At 39.8% G+C, this 25011-nt stretch overlaps 1 protein-coding gene and 1 long non-coding RNA gene across 16 annotated transcripts in view; one reads left to right on the top strand and one right to left on the bottom strand.

Moving 5' to 3' along the window:
• LOC140531011 (uncharacterized) overlaps positions 1-16973 on the bottom strand; it is a 108806-nt gene extending 91833 nt beyond the window's left edge. The window contains exons 1-3 of the mRNA XM_072650212.1: positions 16825-16973; positions 16312-16732; positions 1228-1473 (exon numbers count right to left, since the gene is read on the bottom strand). Coding sequence (XP_072506313.1) covers positions 1228-1473; positions 16312-16732; positions 16825-16973 — 816 coding nt within the window. The remainder of the gene's footprint in view (positions 1-1227; positions 1474-16311; positions 16733-16824) is intronic.
• LOC140530917 (uncharacterized) overlaps positions 1-25011 on the top strand; it is a 1083438-nt gene that overhangs the window by 442393 nt on the left and 616034 nt on the right. For all 15 annotated transcript variants that reach the window (XR_011976155.1, XR_011976146.1, XR_011976158.1 and 12 more), the window contains one exon: positions 21371-21486. This is a non-coding gene — a long non-coding RNA (uncharacterized lncRNA). The remainder of the gene's footprint in view (positions 1-21370; positions 21487-25011) is intronic.

Here is a 25011-nt window from a genome sequence, read left to right as displayed (position 1 = left end):
ACTATTTGTCCACAGTTGAGGTAAGTGTAGTAGGTACATGACCCTGACAACAAGCCTCATGCTACACCCAGATGGGAAAATATGATGCCAACTCTGTATAAAACTACTTAGGTGTCTTCCTTTCCATTCTAAGTAACCACTAGCCTATAATGTCCTTGAATAAGCAGATAAAAAGGGAACCAACCAGAATTGGGCCATTTATTTTTATGATGACTGTTTCAATGAGGACCAGAGGCATTTCCCAAAAGTAGTCAGATGAAAAGTACATTAACACAGAAAAAGACCAAAAACAGTTCAGAAAGAGTCACAGAATGATTTTGTTATCATTTTATATATGAATTTAATATATCTCTTTAAAAAACAATGTATATAACAGGAGTTCAAGGCTTTGTGTATAATCAACTTTTTTGTTCTCATTTGCATATTTAAATGCTTGCTGATAACTTTTCATAGTAAAAAGCAAAACATTTTTAAAAGAAAGTACAGGTATTGCTTACGTAAGAAATATGAATATCCAAACGGGATCAAAGAAGCAAGGAATTCAGAGGTGAAAGTGACCTTACAGATTATCAGGGTTATTAAGCTCTTAATTTTAAAGATAAGAAAGTGGAAGCTCAGACAAGTTAAGTGACTTACCCTAGCTCACAGAGCTAGAAGTTGAACTTGAATTCTCTGAATCTTCTGTCCCTCAAAAACTCCCCTTCCCACCTTATAAAATTGCATTTCTTTCTTTTCCAAGCAAAAGAAACACTATTATTCCTTTTAAAAAAGTATATAGGACACTTTATCATATTGAAATAATTATTTCTAACTCCATCCATCTCCTATGGTAAAATACAAAAAATCTACAAGCAACTTTATAGATGCAAACAACTTTACTGGTTTTCTATTATATTTACGATCTTGAACTACTTTTTAAAAAAACTTCATTTTCCACCATTAGTTGTTTTGTAGCTATTTTCAACAAAAGAATATCTGTGTATTTAGCTTATCTGAAAAATGAATGTTATGTAATAAAAACAAAAAACATCAATAAAAGTTGAAAAGAAAAAAAATCCAATGTGTGTTTGTATTTTACAAAGAAGGACACTCATTTTTAAGTATGACCACTTGTGAAATTAAAGAAATAAAGAAAATATTAAATGGTACCAAAATGAATAAGGGATGTTACTGTTGTTATCATTACAAAAGTTTCATTCAAAAATCTTTTTCAATCTGGATACTTACTTCAATAGTGTAGGACTGGTCATATTTGATTATTTCTCCAGTATGTAAAGTTCTCGTTATATCAGGAGTCACTGATGCTCCTCTCTGAGAACTAGTCATGTACAACTCATCACTCTGTGACTGATCAATACTAGAAGTATGTGAAGATTCTTCACATTTTTTAGCTGATGGCTTTTTCTTCCCTTTCTGCTGTTTGGAAGAATTCTGTGCCTCAGCCCGAGCTTTCTTTAGCTGATACTGGGCAAGCTACATTAAAAAAAAAAAAAAAGAATTAATTTGGAAAATTTCCTATTTTATTGCCAATAAATTCTATCATATAAAAGCTTCTGACTCACTTCTTAAAGGATCAAAATAATGATATTAAGATATTAAAATGCTACAAAATTAAAAATATATATTCTGAATGAATTTCAACATAAGCTTAATCAATTACAAATAAAATGAAATAATAAATAATAAATTTTTGACAGTCAAAGATTTCACACTACACTCAATAACTAGCACAGTGATCTGTACACAGTAGGAGCTTAATAAGCATATGTTATAATGTAGTGTTGCAATTTAATGTAGGCCCACTCAAGGATAAAATTTTGGGAAGCATACTTTTAAAATCTATTAAGTCAAAGCACAAAATCAACACTACATTTTAAAATAATTCAATATATAATTCGACTCGACAAGCACTTAGGTATCTACTATGTCCAAGGCACATGGAGATGGGATGGGGATGGAGGACACCAAGAAAAAAATGAAAAATATTCCCTGTTCTCAAGAAGCTTAATATGTATACAAACTAATTTGAGAAGGGAGAGAATGCTAAAATTCGAGGAATCAAGAAAACCTTCCTTTTTGTAGGAGGTGGTGCCTAAGCTATACCTTGGGGAAGTTAAGGATTCTAAGCATCAGAGAGGAATCAGCAAGTATTGTATGACTAGGCCTGTGCAAAAGCAGAGTCGCAGAGGTTCAGGGAAAAAGTACATACATGAGTTTGGCAAAAATGAATCATGTAAGGAAAATGCAAAAGGTGCCTAGAAGTTACACCATAAGCAGGCTTTAAAGACCAATCAATTCATCAACAAGACTTAGTAGATATAATAAGTATACCTTGGGGTATACCCATGCTTAGCAAGCAGGAGGCAGAAGATGATCTAGCAGTAAAATGAGAAAGAACAGCCCCGGAAGAGGGAAATCCAGAGAAAGCAGCTAACTAACAAAGAACATTTCACCAATTGTTAAGCTCCCCAAAAGAGAGCCAGGGAAAAGTATGACTTGTTATTGAAACCATTCCATCTTATTCCCTTGTGAGGGTGAAGTATTCAAATGATGGCTAAACTCAGGGTTTCAAGAGTGGTAACAAGGACATAAATGGACAGGGTTACATATAACTCAAGCTCCAGGCCCCACTTTAGGAAAACTGAAGACACAGAAGAGATGACTTACGAAACAAGTTTAGGAACCAATTCTCTTTATAAAGGGATTTAGCTGCAAAGTTCCTTTCATACTTCCCAGATACATGTAACTGTGGATCATTAACTATTACACACAGACACAAAAACTCGAAGAGAAAATGTTAGAGGAGACATTACCAACGAAAACGTCACCTGAAGCAGAGATAACACAGCTGAAATTATAATATAACTGCAGGAACTGACTTCACAAAAATAAATTTTGCGGTTCTTCTCCAGTTAAGTACTGCTGTAGCATCTCTAGGCATACCTTACTTTCACACAATGACTGCAACTGAAGATATTTAAATCAAGGATTTTAAAATTTTATGTTGAAACATCTTCAGTGCAAATGACTATTTAAGAGGATACTAAAATTAGAAGAAATGTTGAGCTTTGAATATAAGTGACCATGGATTTCTGAAGGCCTCAAGTTTTTCAGCAACCTGGAAATGCTTTAAGAATGGCCCCATGACCCCAATGGCCCACCACAAAGTTACCAGGAGGAAGAGCAAGTTTTGTCCCACAGCAACACAAAAGAGTTTCTCCTAAGATATGAAGAGGAAGAGGGAAAGCAGGGGCTGGGGATTTGATGTGTGTCCACGAGAGAGTATTATCACCAACAAAATTACAGATCCCTGAAGTGATGAAATTGGATTTTTAGGACATGTCCTTGGTAAATTAGATGATGTCATATGAGATGATCATGACCTTCCAGGACATGGCCTATGATGCCTTTGTCAAAATTCCGGGGCTATTTGGAACACAGGTCTGACTCAGTGTGGCAAAGGTTACCTTTTTCTTGTAAGAACTTCATCATCATTTGAAAAGAAATGAAATAGTTAAAGGGGAATTACTTACCTTAGAAGGTAAGATGAAAGCATAAGTGTGGCTTCAGCCTGCCTTATGGACAATCTTTTTTTCTGACTGATTTACCTTTTAGGGCTCAGGCACACTAATCATGAGGTTTTACAAATCCCTGTATAGAAGTCCTTTTTACTTGAGAATAATTTCTTTTACAAATTTAAACTTGTTTTCTTTGTCTGACTAGCTTTGGGCAAAATTGGGATTCATAGCAAGAAAATTTGTGTCTCTAAGATTTCAACTCTGAATACTTTAAGAGGGAATGGAGATATTTCTGTCTAAATATCGAGAAGAATGATCTCTGAGGTGAGACCTTGGATATCTTTCATGCCTTCTTGTAGACAAAATGGAAAGAAATGAGCTAAATAAGAGTACATTTACACCAAGCGTTCTTAATCTGGAGTCAAAGAATTTGTTTTGTAAATATTTTGAATGGTATATTTCAATGTAATTGATTTTCTTGTAATCCTTTGTATTTTCTTGTATGCATTTAAAAACATTATTTTGAAAGATATGTAGGTTTCACCAGACCGTCAGGGGGCTCAAGATACAAAAAAGGTTAAGAACCTCTGACAGATTTCACAACTGGCTGAATGGCTATCAGCCTAGAAAAAGGTCCACAGTAGAGCATCCAGGGGTCTGTGATTGGCCCCATGCTATTTAACATTGTTTAAAAAAATAAATGGTTGGGATGAAAGCATAGGAGGTATACAGATCAAATCTACAAATGAAGAAATCATGGGAAGATGGCATAGAGGTTTCCGAGGGGCAGCTATCCTGCTACTCCCACCATCCCTGCAACCCTTGTGGCTGCTATACGTTAGGTATGCAGTTTCTAAAGTTAACCCCATGTTAGTGTCCTGGGAGAATCTCATAACCACAGGGAGTTGAGGCCTATAAATAAGACTAGCTTCAAGGTCCAAGAAAGTGAGGGGATGACAGTAGAGTAATGGAAAGCTTGGGGGACAAGAAAGGACAGAAAATAATAAAAATTAATACTGCACAAGAGGACAGAGCTAATAAAGAAAAGGAGTAAGAAAAGGGGAGAGCACAGACTCAAATGCAAAGGCTTTTCGAAATACTCTTCTTCAAGACCTCTTCCTTTAGGGTACCTAAATCTAGTGCCCTATCTACTATGCCACACTACCCCTCAAGTAAAAGGTAGGTCAATTTTAAAACTGCATTAAAAATTTTTTTTTTGTGAAGAGCAGTAGCTGTAGAGAGGTACAGAAGGTTGAGGACTGAAAAAGGACATCCGATTTAAGTTAAACTGCCACTGGTGACTTTTTGAAAGGGCAGTTTCAGTAAAGGGAGTGAAGAAGCAGAGGCAGAAAATGAAGATACCTTTTTCTTGGAGCCTGACACTGAAAGGGGTGGGGGAAGAAAGGAAGGAAGGGAAGTGTGAAATGAAAGTTAAGGCATGTTTGTAGACAGCAGTGACAAGTCAGGGTAAAGGAGAACGAAGGTGAGCAAGCTTTGGGAAGATATTGGAGAGAGAGAATGGAGACTCAAGGTGGAGTGTGGGGGGGTGCCAAACAAGAGCAGAAAGTGGCAAAGTCTGGTCAGAGACCACAGTGCCAGGGCAAGGATAGAGAAAGTCTGGCCACAGAAGGGAGGGGCACTGGAGAGGGCCTACAAAGGCTCAGAGGAAGCTAGGCAGCAGTCAGAGAATGTGAAGTTCCAGACAAGAGGGGCAAGAAACGAGAGGAGACTAATGTGGAGCCTAGACAAAGCAGAGCATTTCTTTCTAAGAAAACTATGGATTTTGGGGATGGAGGGCTAGTATCACCGGCTTTCCCATGACATAGGCACTGGCACAGAAGGATAATTTCTGAGCATACAAAGAACTAGCCAAGCAGATTCCACACATTTATTCTGGGCAGCTATGGCCAACTGATTCTATGGCCATAGAATCAGAAATGAATGAATGGAAAAGCCCAACTCAAAAAAGAATTTTAAGCAAAAAGGGCCTTAGGAGAGTAAGCAGATATTCTGGGAAGAAGGCTATGAGAATTCCGATCTTTTTCTACCTGTGAGGACAGAATAGTAGAGGAAGATGAGATGGACTGTAGTGCTTCACAGGAAATTCTCTTTAGATACTTAAAAGGTCGACATGTTCTTACTATGGAACTGAGTAAAGTGAAGGAAACCTGTAGTTTTCTAGCTGTCTGAGGGCTGGGGATTTGGGGACGCCAGTAAATAAGGAAAAATGGTAGTAGCATGAAATCTGAAAGAAGAAGTGATGAGCCAAACTAATGAAAAAAAAAAGGTTACAGGGCAAGAGTGCTTCTAGTAGCTTACAACTTATAAAAACTATCCTCTGATCCAGACCACCTTTTCTTTCAGGACAGTGCAGTTATAAATCCAAATTTAAGTCAGAATACAAATTTCAAAATAATTATATGTTTAGTGAGGTCTTGCCTTGCTCACTCTGACTCACAAGTTGTTGGGAGTTACAGGTTCTGTCCTCCCTCTTGGTTATCCCTGAAGCTGGGACTCAGGTTAAAGAACAATCCTGCCCTGCAGCCTCAGAGAAGAGAGGAGATGTAACAGAAATGAAAAGATAAGAGGACCTCTTTGCATCCTAAAAGAGTGCATCAGAAGGGCTTACTTCAAGTGTTAGAGGAAGGTGGAACCAAATGGCTACAAATTCACCTTGGACATACATGGAGTGGAAAAGAGGCCCTTTTGAAAGGATCAGGAAAAAGTTGCCCCTTTGGTCAACTGAAAAGACCTTTTCATGGAAGGCGGGCCAGTCAGGTAGGAGAATACATGTCACTTCTTATCAATCACACTAAACTTCAAAAAAAAAAATCCTAAAAGTAGCTCAAAGGAACAGGTGCAAGACCAGTTACCTCACTTGTATGTTGCTGAACTAGTCTAAAACCCATATGACCCATTTGGCCCATTCAATATTTAATCTCAAAAAAGTAGCCAACTGTGGCACTATCATAAGATAGTTATGCATATCTTTAACAGAGCCCTCAGAATAATGAAATAAGAAAACCTCACAACAAGGATAAATATATTATTGATACCTGTCTGTGTTCATACTCAGAAATATTCTCAAGGTCATTTGGACATTAGGACAGATTAACTCAGTTGAGCATGTAATCCTAGGTTCTTGAAGGCTAAGAAAGCAGAGACCAGGCTCAGCAGGCCCGTAGCAGCCTTCAGGCCCTACAAAGAAGGATTTGAGTGGCCCAGCAACAAGATGTGTCTACTTTACAAGGTCCAACTAGTGAAGTAAAGAGAAGTTCATCACCAGTAGCTAGCCACTTGGTGATTAATTCTTCAGTCATAGCAATTAATAAAACAAAGAAAAATATAAAATGGTTCCAGTCCTACCTAATACCACTTCTGCTTCAAAAGTAATAGAAAGGGGGCCAAGGGTGCTAAGAATCACATTTTTGAAAAATGCACACAAATACCAAATGTTCATAAAGTAAATGTACTTTTGGAGCGGAGGGTAAGAGAGGAACAGTTTGAGGGAACAGGAAAGGCTTCATGTAGGACATGGCACTTGAGCATAAGGTCCAGAAGAAGTTAGGGATTTGACAAGGTCAAGTGAGGCAGCTCAGCCAGTGCAGAGGCACAGACATAGGAGATTGGATTTCCCACAGCAAGGAGGCCATTTTGGCTAAAATGTAGCACATATTAAGTGATATAATATACAATAAGTCTGGAAATGAGGGTTGGAGCCAGGTAACACAGAATTTTAAATACCTAGCAGAAGAATTTACATTTGATAGTAGAGGCAATAGTGAGGTATTTTAAAATAGAGGAAGGACAATAATTAGACCTACATTTCAGGAACATCCCTGATGTCTGTGCAGATGATGGATTAGAGAGGGGAAGGACTTGGGGCAACAAGACCGATGGGAAGGCTATTGAAATACTCCAGGACAGAAACTATGAGGATCTGAACATGGGTGGTGGCTCCCTATGTAAAAAGGAGACTGATGACAAAGACTCTGTGGAGAACTCGCAAGACTGAGGAACTGACTGGTATGGGAAGTGAGGGGCAGTCAAGTTTCAAGGGTGACTGAAAGGTTGTGAGATCTTTGTTCGATGACTAACAAATGGAACTGAAGGAACAAAATACCATTTGTAACATTCTCACTACAAATTAATCCAGAAGGCAAAAGAAGTTAACAATGCAAGGATGGCCCACAGGTTCCCCTTTTAGAAGCATTAAGTTGGCCAGGTCTTGGTTTCTAGTCAGGGTGGCATCAGAAACCTGGTGAGATAGCCAGGAAATTAAACAAAGCCAGTCTTAACAAGAAGCCAACCCTAAGGTTGGCAGAACACCTTAGGTTGACTATTTCTTTTACTGTTTACAACAATCCTGTAAGTGCACTGCCATTATCATCCCCATTTCATGGATGAGAAAATTGCTAATAAGTATCTGAGGTAGGATTCAAATTCAGATCTTGGGCTAAAATGCTTTTGGGAAACTGGGTGACATTTTTTTTAATGATTCTAAGCCATTCTCTGGGGAAAAAAGGCTTACATTTTTGACATTAATATTATTCTGGTGATATACAGCTTTGATTTGTGTAACATCATAGTCTCCAAAAAAGTAACAATGGGCAAACCTAAAAGCAATGAACAGAGTCATGTACTGAGAACTAGTGACGATCAATGAACACACCACGGCATCCAGAGATCCTCAAGCCTCCATACAAGGTCAAGACAACATGGAGTCACATAAGAAGAGAAGTGGATGGACCTGTTTTGGAAATATCTATCACTGAAACACCAAGAAGTAAAAGGGGGGTAAGAGTGGAAGAGGCAAAGGAGGAGGAAGAGGGTAGTGGCAGTGTCACAACCTAGGTGTCATCGGTGACTTCTCTTTCACCTTCTCATATTCAATCTGTAGGTAAGTCCTGTCAATTCTACCTTCACAATGTCTCTTTCTATATATAAACTCTCCTCTTTCTTCTGACACTGCTACCACCCTGGGTCCTAACCTTTACCACTTCATGCCTAGATTAGTGTTAACAGCCTTCTGGTTCATCTCCCTGCCTCATCTCTCCTCACACTCCAGTCCACCCTCCACTCAACTATCAAAGTGATCTTTCTAAATATAAAATATATAAAATTTGCAATCTATTCATCTCATTCAAGTTCCACTGCAACCCTCTGAGCCTGGTCTCTATTATCACCCCAATTTATGCATGGGTACAATGAGACCAAAAATGGTTAAGTAATTTGCCCATGGACAAAAGTATCATAGTTGAGATTAGAACTAAGGCCTCTCTGACTTCCAAGTCCAGTACCTATCCACTGTACAATCCAGCCTAAAAGCCGGAGCAGGTGAAGTCCACAGTTAAGTGATCGTGCCTTCATGGAGCTCATATTCTAATGAGACACACAATACTATCAACTACATGCAAACAGGATATATTCATGAGAATGATCACAGAGCCAAGTAAAATAACTATGAGGAGAGGTTGCAAAGAGGCAAATTTAGGATTCCTGTGAGGAACAACATCCTAATAATTTACCTGCCCCCAAGTAGAATGGGGTAGCTCTTAGGTAGTGGATTCCTTTTCACTAGAGGTCTTCAAAGGGTCCATGATCATTAAACCATAAAAAACCTATCTCAGTGCTCTCTGTATCTGACAATTACTGTAGCATTTCATATACAGACTTTCAGAGTTGGAAGGGACCTTAAATCCAACCCTTAATCCATTTTATAAATTTAGAACATGATACCAGGGAAGTGGATTCCATCAAAGGGTCACGCTTGAGGATTTAGAGGGCCACATGTGGCACTGAGACTGTAGGTTCCCTAACCCTGAGCAGGGGAGCACAATACAGCACAATGCTACAGTTAGTAGTGATGGTTTAATTATATAACACTCCACACTTCAGAAAGCACTTTTTTCTCCTTATTATAGATAAGAAAGCGGAAACTTAGAAAGGTAACTGATTTGTTCGGTCATACAGTTAATAATGTAGCAAATACAAAACTCAAACCCAAGTCTTCTGTCTCTAAGTCCAGCGTTTTTTCCACTACACTATCATGAAAAGTTCAGAATTAATAGAAGCAAACTATAATTTGCAAATAAAGTTTAAATAAAATTAACTTTTCATAAGGTGCTTTAATGGTATGAAAATTTAAAATGAATTTTACTAGTATATAAAATGAACAAGGAAATTCCTTATAGTTCATGATTCACAGCAAGAGAATCAATTTGAGTTTTTCACATATTGTGCATTTTGAGATAAAACGTAATTACATGCATTTCTACTGAAATGCAGACAGAGCGTAACAGAAAAATAATGTTTTGTTTTAATATATACAATATTTTGTAGAGTCTAGTTTTATTTCATTAACTTTAAAAAGGATTTTTGCTTCATGGAATAATGTACTCTTTACCTGTGACTCTTTCATCTTCAAATACATTCCTTGTTCACTTCCTGTTTCGAATGTTCTACTATCCAACTTTCAGTTTCACTGGGATTGTTAACATATACAGGAACCCTCCTTGTTAACTCTATCCTTATTGGATTGCATTCTGACTTTCCTATGGGATGACAGATCTACAGCTGTAAAGTCATCTGATTTAATCTCCTCATTGTACAGAAGAGACCCAGAAAGATTAAATTCCTTGCCCACAGTCACCTGAGTAGTTGTAGCTCAGCTGCCATGTGAGGCCAGGTCATCTGACTCCAAATCCAGACTTCTTCAGTTGTATCATGCTGCCTCTCTTTAACAGATCACTTCTATCTGCTCACTTCTTCTTGCCTTCCTGGATTCCTAGTTCCTTCCTTAAGAGCTTCTTCTATAAGAAGCTTTAAACAGCCCATTTTTCAGTCTCTCCTCTTATTCTATCCCTTCACTTAGTTTCATCCTTTGAGATATATAGTTTTCCAACAAAGCTCCAATGCCATGAAGAACAGGTATAAATTGTACACATTTTTCCCTTGCTATTGGCAATGAACTGATTCAAATTGAAGAACTTAATAAGGCTCACAGATTTATAAAATTACAAGTCAAAGGATATGACCATGCAGTTTTCAGAGGAATAAATTAAAGCTATCCATTATCATATGGAAAAAAATGCTCTAAATTATTATTGATTAGAGAAATGCAAATTAAAACAACTCTGAGGTACCACCTCACACCCATCAGATTGGTTAATATGGCAGAAACAGAAAATGGTAAATTGGAGTTGGAGAAATTGTGGGAAAATTGGAATACTAATGCATTGTTGGCAGAGTTGTGAACTGATCTAACCATTCTGGAGAGGTATTTGGAATTATGTCCAAAGAGCAATCAAACTCTGCATACCCTTTGATCTAGCAATACCACTTACTAAGTCTGTATCCCAAAGATATCATAAAAATGGGAAAAGGACAGACACATACAAAAATTTTTATAACAGTTCTTTTTGTGGTGGTAAAGAATTAGAAATTGAGGGGATGCCCAACAACTGGGGAGTGGCGAACAAGTTGTGGTATGTGAATGTAATGGAATACTATTGTGCTATAAGAAATGATAAGCAGGTGGATTTAAGAAAAACCTGGAAAGACTCACATGAACTGATACCGAGTGAAATGAGCAGAACTGGGAGAACATTGTACACAGCAACATTGTGCGATGATTAACTATGAGAGACTTAGCTCTTCTCAACAATACAATGATCTAAGACAATTCCAAAAGACTTGTGATGGAAAATGCTATCCATGATGCGAGAAAGAACTATGAAGTCTACTGTGCTATAAGAAATGATGAGCAAGAAGATTTAAGAAAAACCTGGAAAGACTTGACATGAACTGATGCTGAGTAAAGTGAGAACCAGGAGAACACTGTGAAAGCATACTGTTTTCACTTTATTTTTGGTTTTTTCTTTCTTGTGGTTTTTCCCTTTTGTTCTGATTCTTCTTCCACAACATGACTAATGTGGAAATGTTGAACAGGATTATACACGTACAACGTATATCAGATCGTTTGCTCTCTTGGGGAGGGGAAAGGAAAGGAAGAAAGAAAAATTTGGAACTCAAAATTTTATAAAAGATATGTTGAAAACTATCTTTACATGTAATTGAGGAAAAATATTATGTAAGGGGAAAAAAGAAACCTTTAAAAAAAAGAACTGAATAACACTCAGTACTTGTAAACAAGCATAAAACAATGCTGAAAGAAAGTTACTTTCTTCACATTAGAATAATGTAGCTTTAATTTCCAAGGTCCAGAAATTATAATTTTTTTCCTTACTCATAAGCTCAATACTTGAGAATTTGTGGGACTGAGCAGTTTAATTACCAATATAATTTTTTTCACTGCTTTTCATGTAGTATTAATGTGATACTGGACATTTCCGGCCAAAACTATTTTGTTTATTGCTGAACATTTAGTAAAAAAGACTAACAGTCTTACCATTCAAGCAAAAAAGCATGAGGCCACCAAAAAAGAATGTTAGCTTAGTTTTAATGTTACTGTATTGATTTTTTTCCTAAGAAAAAAGGTACCGTCAGTTATATAAAATTCTGTACATTAGAGTACTGCTGTGGTTTGTGGGATTTTGCTGGAGAATTAATAGAATTTTATGAAATACAGAGTATGCATTTGCACCAGTAATAATTTACTGCGGATTTTAACAAAACCGACCTTTACTTGGTTATGCTCACAAATACCATAATGCTCTCTTTTTATATAAAGTTGCAAATATTTTTACTTTGAAAAAATAATGCAATAGTTTTGACAGGAAAAGAAATTAACCATTTAGTTCTGCAGCATGGGCAGTTTGTGTTGCCTTTCTCAAAAATACATCTCTATAATACCATCCAGAATGATGCTAGCACAGTTCTAGAAAAAAGAAATAAATGATAACGAAGATGGAAAAACAAAACAAAACAAAAAATAAACTGAATATTAGTAATTATGACCAAACTTGGCCATGGAGAATCAATCAATTAAGCCATTATTAAATAACTGCTATAGCACTGTACAAGAGATACTAAAAGAAAATGAAACCACCCCTGACCTTAAGGACAGTGTAGGATAGACAAAATAAATACAAGATAATGGGAGACTGGAGGAGAGATAATAATTGAGAAAATATATTTACTTCCTTTCTTTGCAGAGGTAAGGGACTCTTGGTGTGGAATACTGCATATACCGTATGTCAGTCAATAAACATTTATTAAATGGCTACCATGTGCCAGTGGTGCTAAGAGTGCTAAGCAGTGGAGATATAAAGAAAGACAAAAGATACTTCCTGCCCTCAAGTAGCTCACAATCTAATCAGGTAAATAATATGCAAATAAATATGTACAAACAAGCTATATACAAAGCAAAATGAGAAATAATCAACAGAGAGAATGCACTAGAATTAAGAGGGATTGTTGGTTTTGCAGAACTGCCTTTCTTTCTCTTTCTTTTAAAATAATTATTACAAATGATTGTCTAACAGGTCCAAGGGAAATACAGATTTAGAAATGAATATAAAACCAAAAGACATCAATAAAAATAAGATAACTATGTTTAGGGAGTAAAATGTGGTTATAACTGTTTGCTTTTGGAGGTTAATAAGAAATTTTTTATTTCTAGGGCACTAGACAAAGGGCCCAATTATAAATAACTGATTTTAGAAAATAAAGTAAATTTTTTGCTCTTTTCAACCTAAGTACCACTAGTGTCAGAAAATTACTTTTCAAAAGTCTTTCTCAAAAAAAGTCTTTCAAAAACAAAAAAAGTCTTTCACAATTAAAAAAAAGATTTCAATTCCACGTGGCAATATCAGTATTTTCTTCTAAAAGAAAGGTTAAATTCCTAATAGTAGGAATTTATGATTTATACAGGGTTTCCTGTCCTTACAACTCCATGAGGGAGAGCAGCAGAAATGTTATTATCTAGACTTTAAATATAAGAAACCTAAGGCTTAAAGTGATTAAGTGACTTTCCTGTAGGCACCCAGATAATAAGCAAGATACCTTAGAGATCAGCTACTACAAACACTGGCCCCCTCCTCCCATTTAAACCCTGCTCTGTTCAGCATGCTTATGCAGCTTCTCTAAGCAGAATCAGGTAGGAGGAATAGGGGTTCTGACCTTTCTCATGCAGAATTGTCAAACACAAAATTTTAAAAACCCAGAAGATTTATAATTCTAGTTTTGTGAAAAGAGTCCTGGGTTCAAGTTTCCTCTCTGATCCTGGGTGACCCTCAGTAGGTCACTGAACTTCTCTCACCTCTGTTTCTTATCTGTGGGGTTTGGGATCAGGGTATGGACTGCATGATCTTTATAATGCTGTCAGTCTCTGAACCTTGTGAAAAAAATGATACACTGTATCACTGTCCAAACAATAAGCTATGTTGTTTCAGAATGGTTTTATTTTCAGTTCAAGAATGATACCTGGATTGAAGGTAGAGAAAATTCCAGGTTAAAAGTCAAACCAGGATTTTTGTAAAATCAGATAATGTCATCAAAGCTTTAGAATTATAAATGGCCTTGAAGGTCAAAAAAATCAACTCCCCTCTCTTATTTTACAGATAAGGGGACTTCAGACAAGAGAGAATAAAAAACTATCTCTCTTAAGGTCACATGGACATTAAAGGTGTCCTGGACTGACCAATCCCGAGTCCCTGGCTCGCAATCCAGCAATCTTTCACTAAACCACATCTTCTTTGATTGGTTTTTTGAAGGTATAGCCTCCTTGCTCCCTCAACTTGTACACAAACATCAAACATTCTACTCAGGAACTCGGAATGCAGCAACTGAAGCAGCAATAAAGAGGCTTCTAAGAATGTTCTCTTCACTCCCAGCACTTAAAAAACCCAACTGAATAAATTCAGTCACTCAAGCCTTGACTCTAAATAAAGTGAGCCCAGATGTATTAATGTGAAGACTCAGTGAAAGCTGTACTCACTAAAATCTTAACCATTAACACCAATTTGTCTATAGATAAAACTTGGTTCTGTTGTTGAATTCACTCGGGGGAGGCCAGTTTGAAAGGAACAGCCAATCATATGGGCAGGTACAATACCGGTAGTGACACTGGAAAGCTATGCCAGCAAATTTGGCAGGACTTAGAAAAGGCTAAAAAAGTATGGACATGGTTCCTTATTGGAGGACCTGCCTAGTTAAGTTTGAAAAGGCACAGCAGAAGCAGGTTGGGCTACCAGGTGCTGACTATTTGGTTAGGCCACAGCAACTCAAATAGAAGAGGAGGAAGGGAGATTTCAAATCAATGATAGGTATATCCATATCACGGATCCTTTCAGTACTTAAATACTAGTAATTATCTTTAATATGACAGTTTAAAACTCTTAAGTCATGAAATACTAAAACTTATCTTTAATAAAGATGGTCTGAATATGATCCAAAAAAGCCCAAAGGCATTTTAGAGCAATAAATATTCTCAGAAATGTTTTTTTAAAAGAGATTCATTATTATAATTTGCATCTTGTCTACAATAATAGCTGATACTTTTGTAGCACTTTAAAGTTTACAAAAAACATTGGATGGATTAATTAATTTGACGCTTACAAAACCATAAGAAAGGCACTATCCTCCCTACCCCCACACTTTGCAGAAGAGGAGAAGTGATTGTCCATGGGCAGCAGCTACTAAGTGACAGAGGCAAGATTCACACCTCCGTCTCTCTTGACTCCAGGTTATTTTCTACACCACCAAGTCACTTCTCCCAATAATATGTTTAGTGTAAATCCGTTATGTAATAACCCACAGTGAAAATTTTGCCTCAAACACTTACTAGCTGTAGGAACAAGAGCAAATCACTTAACTTCTGGGTGGGTTTCCTTATCTATGAAATAAAAATAGCACCCACAGGATGGTGAAGATCAAACGTGTAAAGTGCTTTGAAAACCTTAAAGTACAAGGTCAGAGATTCTTACAACCACAGGTACAATACAGCTAAAGTATCTCCAGCATAGAGAACAAAAGATAGAAATAACCAGTGTTGTAACGGCTCCTTGGGGAAGCTGTGATCTGATTCAACCATTCTGAAAAGCAATTTAAAGTCACGTTAAAAAATAAAATTAAAGTGATGAAAATGTCTGCTCGCTTTAACCCAAATACATCACTGTTGAGCCAAGTTTGTCCCGCAACTGTGGAACAGGCCGAGCGATCCTCCCTGAAGCCTCCGTTCACCTCAAGGCCGCTAGCCCCCTTCCCACCACAAAGAACTGCAAACGTCAAGAGCGAGAAGAGAGGTCACCCCTCTCCTGAACACACGCCCCCCTTCCCTGCAGGATTTCACAGCTGGCACTCGTGGCACCTTCAGGACATAGCTGCGCAGGGCCGTCCCCGGACAGCTGTCACAGGCCCATCCCGCTGTCCACCAGCGCCAAACCCGGGGTGGGGGCCCCCCTGCGACTGTGCAGGGAGGAAAGGAAGGAGCCCACCTGTCCAAACCTGCACCTCAGCTGCGTGCGTGGGGGGGGGGCCCAGGGGAGAAAGGGAGAGAAGACAAAAGACACCGCAATCTGGGGGGCACAGGGAGCAGACAAGACCCCGCCCCGCTTTTCCGCCTTCCCCAAGGTGGGAAATCGGGAGAAAACCACCGAGGAGGAGACAAAAGCCGGGTCTCAGGAAGGCTCCCCCGGGCCGGGGTCCGCAGCTGGCGCGATGCGGGGCGCAGGCACCGGGGAGCCCAGCCCCAAGGGGCGGCCCAGCGACCCCCCGCTGCCAAGACAGCGCCCTTCCCCGCCACCTCGCGCTGGGAGCAGGGCCCGAGCCCAGCCCCGCTCTCGCCCCGGGCTTCCACCTCCCCGCCCTCCCCGGGAAGGGCCAGGCTTACCAAAGCCTTGCCGCGGATCAGCTTCTTCTGCCGCTCCTCGTCCTCCATGGCTTGCGCTGGGAAGGAAGAGGGACAGGGAGGGAGGGAAAGAGAAGGGAAAGGTCTGATTGAGACTGACGTCTCGGTGGGCCGGGACTGGGCACCGCAGTGCTCGGCCACCGGCCCCGCGCCAACTCTCCACGCCGGCTCACGGGAGGACCGCGTCCGGCGTAGCCGCCATCCTCGTCTCCACGGAAACACTGAGGCGGAGGGCGGGAGAAGGGGCAGGAGAACGTTCGCGCAGTCGCCGTGGACAAGGGTTCGGGCAGGTGCGCCGAGAGCCCCGCCCCCTGAGCCCCCCGCCGCGTTCCAGGCCCCACCCCCAGGCCCCCCGCCGCGTGCCGGGCCCTCTCCCCGCCCCCCCACTCCCGCCTTCCCGGGCCTCGGGGGATGGAGACCAGCCTACCTGGCAGCTAGGTCAAGCCAAGCAGCCTAGATGAAGGGCACACCACGTGGCGTCTGGCCTTGGGCTACGCGCTGGGGGGCGGGGAGGGGGTGCGCCCAAATGGCAGGTCAGCCCGGGTGCTCCAGGGGGAGATACTCCGGGCAAACCATTGTGGACCAACCGAAAATGGGAGGATGATCAACAGCATGGAAAAGGGCCCTGCAACCACCTCCCCCATCTCACGGATGGGGAAACTGAGGCCAGCAGAAGTCCCCGCAGGCAATGAGGAGCAGGGAGAGGCAGGATTCGAACCCAGGAATACTGCCTAGTGGTTTAAAGTGTGCTCACTCTCTGCTTGGAGAGCAGGATTACGTTCTGGCCCTGAAGCGCCCCTATTGGGTGGCTTTATTCAAACTTGGGCCCAAGGATGGACCCGTGGAGACAGCCCTGGATTTGGGCTTGGAGACCTTGGAGAGCCAGTGTGGAGGTCAAGACACAGCTCTGGACCTCGGGAACGGAGCCTCTGGGTTCTAACCCCTGGCATCCGCGAGCCTCGGGCCCCCGAGGTGGCATCCGCGAGCCTCGGGCTCCCCGATCTGTAACGAGAAGGAAGGTTGGCCTTTCTAGGCTTCTAAATTCTAACGTCCTGGATTTAAGAAATCCCTTTAACGTAAATCCCTTGAACTTTCAGGACCTCAGTTCCCTCCCTTCTAAAATGAAGGGGGTTGGACTTTTTTGTGTCGTAATCTCCTGTGACTGGCTGCTGAAGCCTATGGATCCCTTCTCGAAATGCTGTTTTTAAATGCATACAATAAAATGTATAGGATTACAAAGGAAACCAGTAGAATTGAAATACTTATTATATTGAATTCCCACTTACATACTGAAATAGTTAATTAAAATAAAACAATTTCATGGACCCCAGATTAAGAACCCCTGTAAGAAATGATCCCAAACTTCTCCTTCAGCTTTCAAAATAACTTATCTTTTATGGGGATAGTAATAGCACTTCCCTCCCAGGGTTGTTGTGAGGATCAAATGAGATAATGATTGTAAGTGCTTAAGACAGTGCCTGACACATAGTAGGGACTATATAAATATTAGCAGTATATGTATATATATATGCATATATATGTACGTATATATATACAGAGAAAGAGATCTATCTATATATATATATATATATATCTGTATCTATAAATACAGCAGGCAGTGCAACATCAGTAATTAAAATCTCAATTTTTGAGGCCATATAGGCCATCCTCTTCATTTTACGGATAAGGAAACTGAAGCTTGGGCTAGCTGACCTGTCCAAGGTTACACAGGTTGCAGAACTGAGATTGAAATCTTGCTTCTCTGGTTCTGAATCCTTCCATTACACCCAGAGTTCCTCTTCCACATGTCCTTAGGTAACTAAGGCAAGGTAGAAGGGAAAGGAGGCAAAGGAGAGCTCAAAGACAGTTGAGGAGCCAATTAGGGGTGGTAGATTTGGAAGTAATTTGAAGCAAGAGGGCACAGTAACATCTGGGGGTCACAAGGATGGGGGAGATGTCAGGTATAGGGTGGCAGCTTAGCTGAGACTTTAAGAAAAAGATGTTCCAAAAGACTGAGATGAGTCTGATTCGTCTGGAAAGCCTCTCCCAGCACAGTCTGACTTCTATGACTGGGATGCATTCCTTTCTCAACTTCTTTTCCTCCATCCTTGCTTAAGAATTTTTCCCTCCCAGCCTGATGTCTTTCTTTTTCTTGACCTCATTGAAGGGGCCATGCCCTGACTACTTCTTAAACAGGTCTATTCAATGAGTGGGCATTTCCTGAGTGAGTACTTGCATAGATGCTGGCCAAGATCTCTCAGTGCATCCTGGGTCATCTCCAGTCATCCTGATGAATATCAGGTCACTGGATTCAGATGGCTCTGGAGGAGAAGTGAGGCTGGTGACCTTGCATAGCCTTCCCTCACTCAAAACAAAGTCAAGTGCAAGTCATGTCATTATTTCTCTGATGGCATGGTCTTCTTCAGCAATGAAGGATGAATACAACCTCCTTCTTAAGCTCCCTCTCATTCTCCCCAGCTATCACCTCACAGTTATCCTGTACCACTTTATGTGGCTGTTCTCTTACCCCATTTCTTTATTCCCTGCTTTGTATATTCTTACCTGTGCATGTGTTAAATTTGCCCTAGTAGAATTTGAGTTCCTGAGAGATAGGAATGTCTGTCTTGCTTTTATCTTTTGGTTCCCAGAATTCTGAACAGTGCTTTGCACGTAGGAAATGCTTACTAAATGTTATCATTCTCTGACTATAAATCTCCCTGCTCTTTCACCTGGGGGAGAAAGGAACCTCCAGCCAGCTCTTTGCCATGCCCTTACTCCCCTGGGAAAGGAGAGTGTCTCTGAAGATTTTAGTAGTGAAGGGGGTGAACTAAGGGTTGACCTAAGGTCCTGGAAAGGACCTTAAAAATTCCTGCATTTTACCCATGAAGAAACTGGGTGAATGAAAGGAACTCAGTCCCCTGTGGGCACACCCTTATGCTCCTCCTTTATGGTGAGATTTAGAAAGGTCCCTATACCACAAGCCTCAGTTTCATAATTAGGTTAAGCCCTAAGGTCTTCTGAGTGGAACAGAAACCAACTAAACCAGTTTCTAATAAAAATGTAAGCTTTTTAAGGATTGAAACAGGAGTTTTACTCATCTCTGTGTTTTTCCCCCAGGATCCCTATGGTATTGTCATGCAAATAGCAAATAGTCAATGAAGACCAGTTGAACTCAACCTCCTGGACAAACCTTTCACCTCATCCCTCCTCTAATGTAATTCTCCCCATCTTCCAGTTCCCTCCTACTACCATTCTCCTTTCCTCCCCACCCTCACATACACACACAAACACAATATATATATATGTAATGCACATGTATATATGTATATACCTACATATTTATGTATGTATGTATTCCTGGGCTGAACAATACCTTCAGCTTCAGAGAAATGTCATAAAAAAAGTGAGAAGGGTCTCCAATGTTACCTTGAAGGACCCTGTCTTGTGCTGAAGGTCTGGTAGTCTGAGACATCCTAGGAGGGCGCATGAAAGGTCAGCAGTCTGGAAAAGGAGGGGTCCAAGAAATGCAGATGAAATCAAACAAAGGAACAAGCAAGAGCCCTGATTGTGATACATGTGTTTCAAAACCGAGCGTGTAAGTGTGTCAGCAGCTCTACGCTCCAACCTCAGCCTCTTGACTTGAACATGGGTAAGGTGGGTTTTTTTAAAAATTTTTAACTCTTTTTTATTAAGGGAGTAAACCAGTCAAATCTCTTCATGCTGCAAAAACAGGCCTAACCTGGGAGGGGTTTTTTGATCTTTAGTTTCAAATTGTTTATTTATTTTTTTGTTCCATGTTTGAAACTTACCAGTTCAGGGGCATGTGACATGCAAGGAGTAGAATGGTAGACCTTTATAATTCAGAGGAACCTCAAAGATCATCTGATCCAACTTTCTCCTTTTACAGATGAGGAAACTGACCCAGAAAGATTATAGTTACATTGCTAAAAGTCCAGAATCCAGACCTCTTGACTTCCAGTTCTGTGTTCTTTCCATCTCACTCTGGAAATGTTTTTGAAATGAAAATTACTTGTGTGCTAGGTTCCAACTATATGATGTTACTTTTTGGTAATTCTCTGTTTAAATTGTGAAAAGCTTTTAAAAATTAACTTAATGTCTTAATAGATTTATGCTTCCTTCAGTATCAACCTGATCTGACATTAATGAAGATGGGGTGCACTGGATCTTATTCTCAGCAAAATTAGTTTTTTGTTTAAAGTCATGAGGCATAATGGACAGAGAGCTAAGCTTGGAATCAGAAAGACCTGGGTTCAAATCCTGTTCCAGCCTCATGCTGGCTGTGTGACCCTGGGCAAGTCCCTTATCCATTTTCAACCTTGGATTTTTTAAATTATCATTCAGTTGTTTTTCAGTCATGCCTGATGCTTTGTGGGCCCACTGGGGGTTTTCTTGGCAGAGATGCCAGAGTGGTTTGCCATTGCCTTCTCCACCTCATTTTACAGATGAGGAAACTGAGGTAAACAGGAACTAATAATAGTGTTTATCTTGCAAGGCAGGAGTCGTTATGAGGATCAAGTGAAACAGCACATATAGTATTCTGCAACCTTCCAGTGCCACATAAATATTAGCTATTATTGTTTGTTTTTAACAAGAAAATTTCTAAAGGCACTTTAAAAAGGAACCTACTTGTTGTGTATTATATCTTTAGTTGGATAATGCCAGCTTATTGTTTATAAAATAAATTACATACAAATGTCTTCAAGATCACCTCAGTATCTTTAATAAATCTTTAAAATATCTTTAAAATCTTAATAACAAATTTGAAAATCCTTTATAAAGTTAGAACAATTTTTTTCACCAATGATATCATCCTTTTAGAAGATTCCTGGACAATTAAAGTCTTAGACAGTTTCATGGGAAAGTGAGAAGTGACTTATCCAGAGTCACACAACAAATGTGAGATAAACATGGTACTTGAATCCGGGTCTTCTTGATTTCAAGGCTAGCTGTCTATCCACTATACCATGCTGTCTTGAGTATACAGAGCCTACTCCAATAAAGTCCCTCTCATGACATGCAGGAAGCCTCGGATTCTCAAAGAATGTGGCAGTGGGAAACAAGTTCTGCAAGGCCTGACAAAGTGGAAAGGCTTAGAGCATGACCTGGCAACCACCTGTTAGCAGAAAACCATGTCAGGTGAGTCTGAAAGAGGTTTCTTATTCAAAGGTAAGCCATCAAGTACATTATTTTCTCACAACAATTCATGAAACTAGCTACTGAGACATGAAGGGTTTTGATATGGGTCAGTCTGCATTGATGGAGCTCCCTTACCAGTGAAATCACACATACTTTTGGATATAGAACTTTATGCTAAGTATATACAGCATTATAAATCACATTGGATGGTCAAGCATGGATGAATCATGATCTGAATCACTGGAAAAATTAATGAGATTAGAGAGCCTTTTGAGTAAGAACATTCAAACAACTCTCCTCTGCCTCCGCTTAACTTACACATAACTTTCTAAATCATAGCACCTTTCCCTAGACACCACTCCCTTAAATGTGTTGTCTTGCCTTAATACATAATGTCTACTTCTTGAGGGCAGAAACTAGCCTTTTTGCATTTCTTTCCTAGTACATAAGAAAGTGCCTAGCACTCTAAGTCCTTAATCAATGCTTTTTCATTCATTCATTCTTATTTCTACCTACCTCACCAATGAAGAAACTGAGGTACAGAGAAGTCACGGGACTTGTCCATGGTCATATAAATAGTAGGTGTCAGGGATAGTATTCATGCCAAAGTTTCTTCATTCTCCAAGCCCATGCTATCTGGGATTAAGAGAGTAGGCAGATAGAGAGATATGTTAATCACAGGAAAGGCCAAGTACTGACAACATGGAGAGGAGTATAGGCCTGAAGAAGTTTATAGGACTAAACAGCCAGAAAGTTCCATTGAGACTTTTGGTAAGATGGTCTGTGATGGTACCCAAAGTCCTTGAGAACTTTAGATGACCATGCCTCAGACAGACATCTATGTGGGGGGGGTGGGGGGGGGAGAGCCAAAACTCATCATAGACTCCTAGTGACACTATGCAAGATTCCTCCTCAAAGACCTCCAACTACCCAAGCAAATCAAGATCAGTAGGAGTCTGCATTTAGACACTGCTCTTCCAGAAATATAGATAATGAGAAAACTTTCTTCTCAACTTATGGTTATAGAATAGCCATTGCTCAGGACAGATGATCACAGAAGACAAGAAGGGCAAATCACCTCGAACTTCAGGGACAATATATTTTCGGTAATACAGTCCTGTCATATATGATCTGGTTCACAGACAGCCCAAAATAATACCTCTCTCACCTCAGTGAAGTAACTTCAGCTAAATAAGACAGCAGAGTCTATCAAAGTGATAACAGCATTTGGTGAAAGACATTTAATAATGATAATAGGTATTTTAAAGTGCTTTATGTGTGTGTATATATATATATACATATATACATATATATATACACATACATACATATTCTCTCATTGGAGTCTGGCATCAACCCTATAAAGTAGATGCTGCAAGAAATATTATGCCTACTTTACAGATGAAGAAACTGAAACTGAGAGATAGTGAGTCACTTGCATAATGGTCACATAGCTAGTAGGTGTCAGAGGTGGGGTTTCCAGAGATTGAAACCAGTTGTTTTATGTGGCTCCTGTACACAGGTGCATAGGCAGGGAGGTATTGCTCTGCAATTTTTACTGCTAGAGTCAATCACCCTACCAGTGGGGATTAACATGGCAGTTGAGGCCATATGCTTCACCTGTGCTTCTTCAGTAGCCAAGGATGCATCTGTGAGAGTGAGCAGGACCCTGTGAAACCAGACACAAGCATACTGGCAGTGTTGGTGATTTCTGATTGCTGGCTTTGACTCATTGCTTCCTGTTAAGGTCCAAATGTTCAGTTCCTGGTTAGAATACCACAGAATTAAACACTTTTAGTGTTGGAAGGAGCCTCATAGTTCTTCTGGTTCAGTTCATACCCCCCAAATTCCTACTCTGCCAGGCAAAAGAGGGTGTGACATCTTAGAGGAGGCAAATGAAAAGTAAACCACTTTCACAACCTACTTCACAAGGCTGTTGTGAGGAAAGTGATTTATAAACTCTAAAATGCTATTCAAGTAGAAGAGAGGAAAAAATCCAAAGTGTAGGCTGTGTAGAACAGACTGTAAGGGAAAATATAGACTACGGGTAACAGACCTAGTCCATTAAAACACAGCAGACAACTAGCCAAGTACTTCCAGGCTGCCTCCAGGGAGAAGGAGCCAGTTTGTCTCACTTTAAAAAGGTGTTAGAGCAACAAGCTTCCCTTGGAGCCATCCATGGTGCTGACTTCTGACCAAGTTTTTTTTTTTCCCCAGTTAGCCTTTCTTGATAAATTTTTCAGTACTTCCCAAGCCTCTTGAGTCTACAAATGAAGTCTCAGGCTCTTGTCTACCAACCTCCTGGATGTATTACCTATAGTCAAATCCTCAAAGTCAGGGGTTCTTAACCTTTTCTCTTTTTTTTAATGTCATAGATTCCTGGTGAAGCCTATGAATCTTTTCTCAGAATGATGTGTGTACTTAAGTTAATATTATCCCCAATTTACAGATGCCTATGTAGGTTACAAGTCAAATGGCTTGCCCATAGTCACATGGACTATAAATGTTAGGCACTGGCTTTGAACCCTGTGGATTCTGCATCCATAATATGTCTTGTTTCTATCCATCCTCTTCTCACTATTGAATCTGTGTTACCTTAGTTCAGTCTTTATTATCTTTTACCTTGATGATTAGTCTTGGGATTGACTTCCCTGCCTTAAGCCTCCAACTCCCATAGAGCTGACAAAGCTCAATTCTCATCACATCAATACCCTGCTCAAAAAGTTCCGATGGCTTCTTTTATCTTCTAGGATAAAATACAGATTTTTCCACTTGGCATTTAGAGCCCTCCATAGTCTAGCTTTAGATTGCTTTATTACACGGTACTTACTTACTTAATTAATCACCTTCATGTACCCTATGTTACAACCAAACTGGTCCATTTGTATTTTTCAGAACATGACGTTCCATCTCTTACCTCTGTGCCTTTGTCTACACTGCCTGGAGTCTACTCCCTCTTTATGTTTGCCTTTTAGAATTCCTAAATTTCTTCAGATATGAGCTACATGAGGCAGCTAGGTGGTACAGTGGATAGAGTTCTAGGCCTGAAGTTAGGAAGACTCGTCTTCCTGGGTTCAAATCTGGCCTCACATTTACTAGCTGTGTGATCCTGGGCAAGTTACTTAACTCTGCCTCAGTTTCCTCATCTGTCAAATGAGCTAAAGAAGAAAAATGGCAAACCACTCCAGTATCTTTGCTAAGAAAATCCCAAATGGGGTAACAAGAATTGGCTGAACATAACAAAAACACATCTGCATGAGGCCTTTCCTAATCCCCCAGACACAAATTATTTTGCATTTCTTTCATATGTACTTTATGGTTATTTATATGTTTGTATGTTATTTCTTTCAATAGAATATAAACTTTTAGACAGCAGGGGTGGCTTCATTAATGTCTTTATATCATGAAACCTGGCACACAGTAGGAGCTTAATCAATGTCTGTTCATGGCTTGATTCTCTGTTCCATGTTCAGTACTCTCTTGACCGTCCCATACTGATTCTGCCTTATTATCTCATGCCTGAAT

Source organism: Notamacropus eugenii, chromosome 3 (genome assembly GCF_028372415.1).
Source record: "Notamacropus eugenii isolate mMacEug1 chromosome 3, mMacEug1.pri_v2, whole genome shotgun sequence".
Lineage (NCBI taxonomy): Eukaryota > Metazoa > Chordata > Mammalia > Diprotodontia > Macropodidae > Notamacropus > Notamacropus eugenii.
This window is presented reverse-complemented; position numbering and strand designations above follow the sequence as displayed.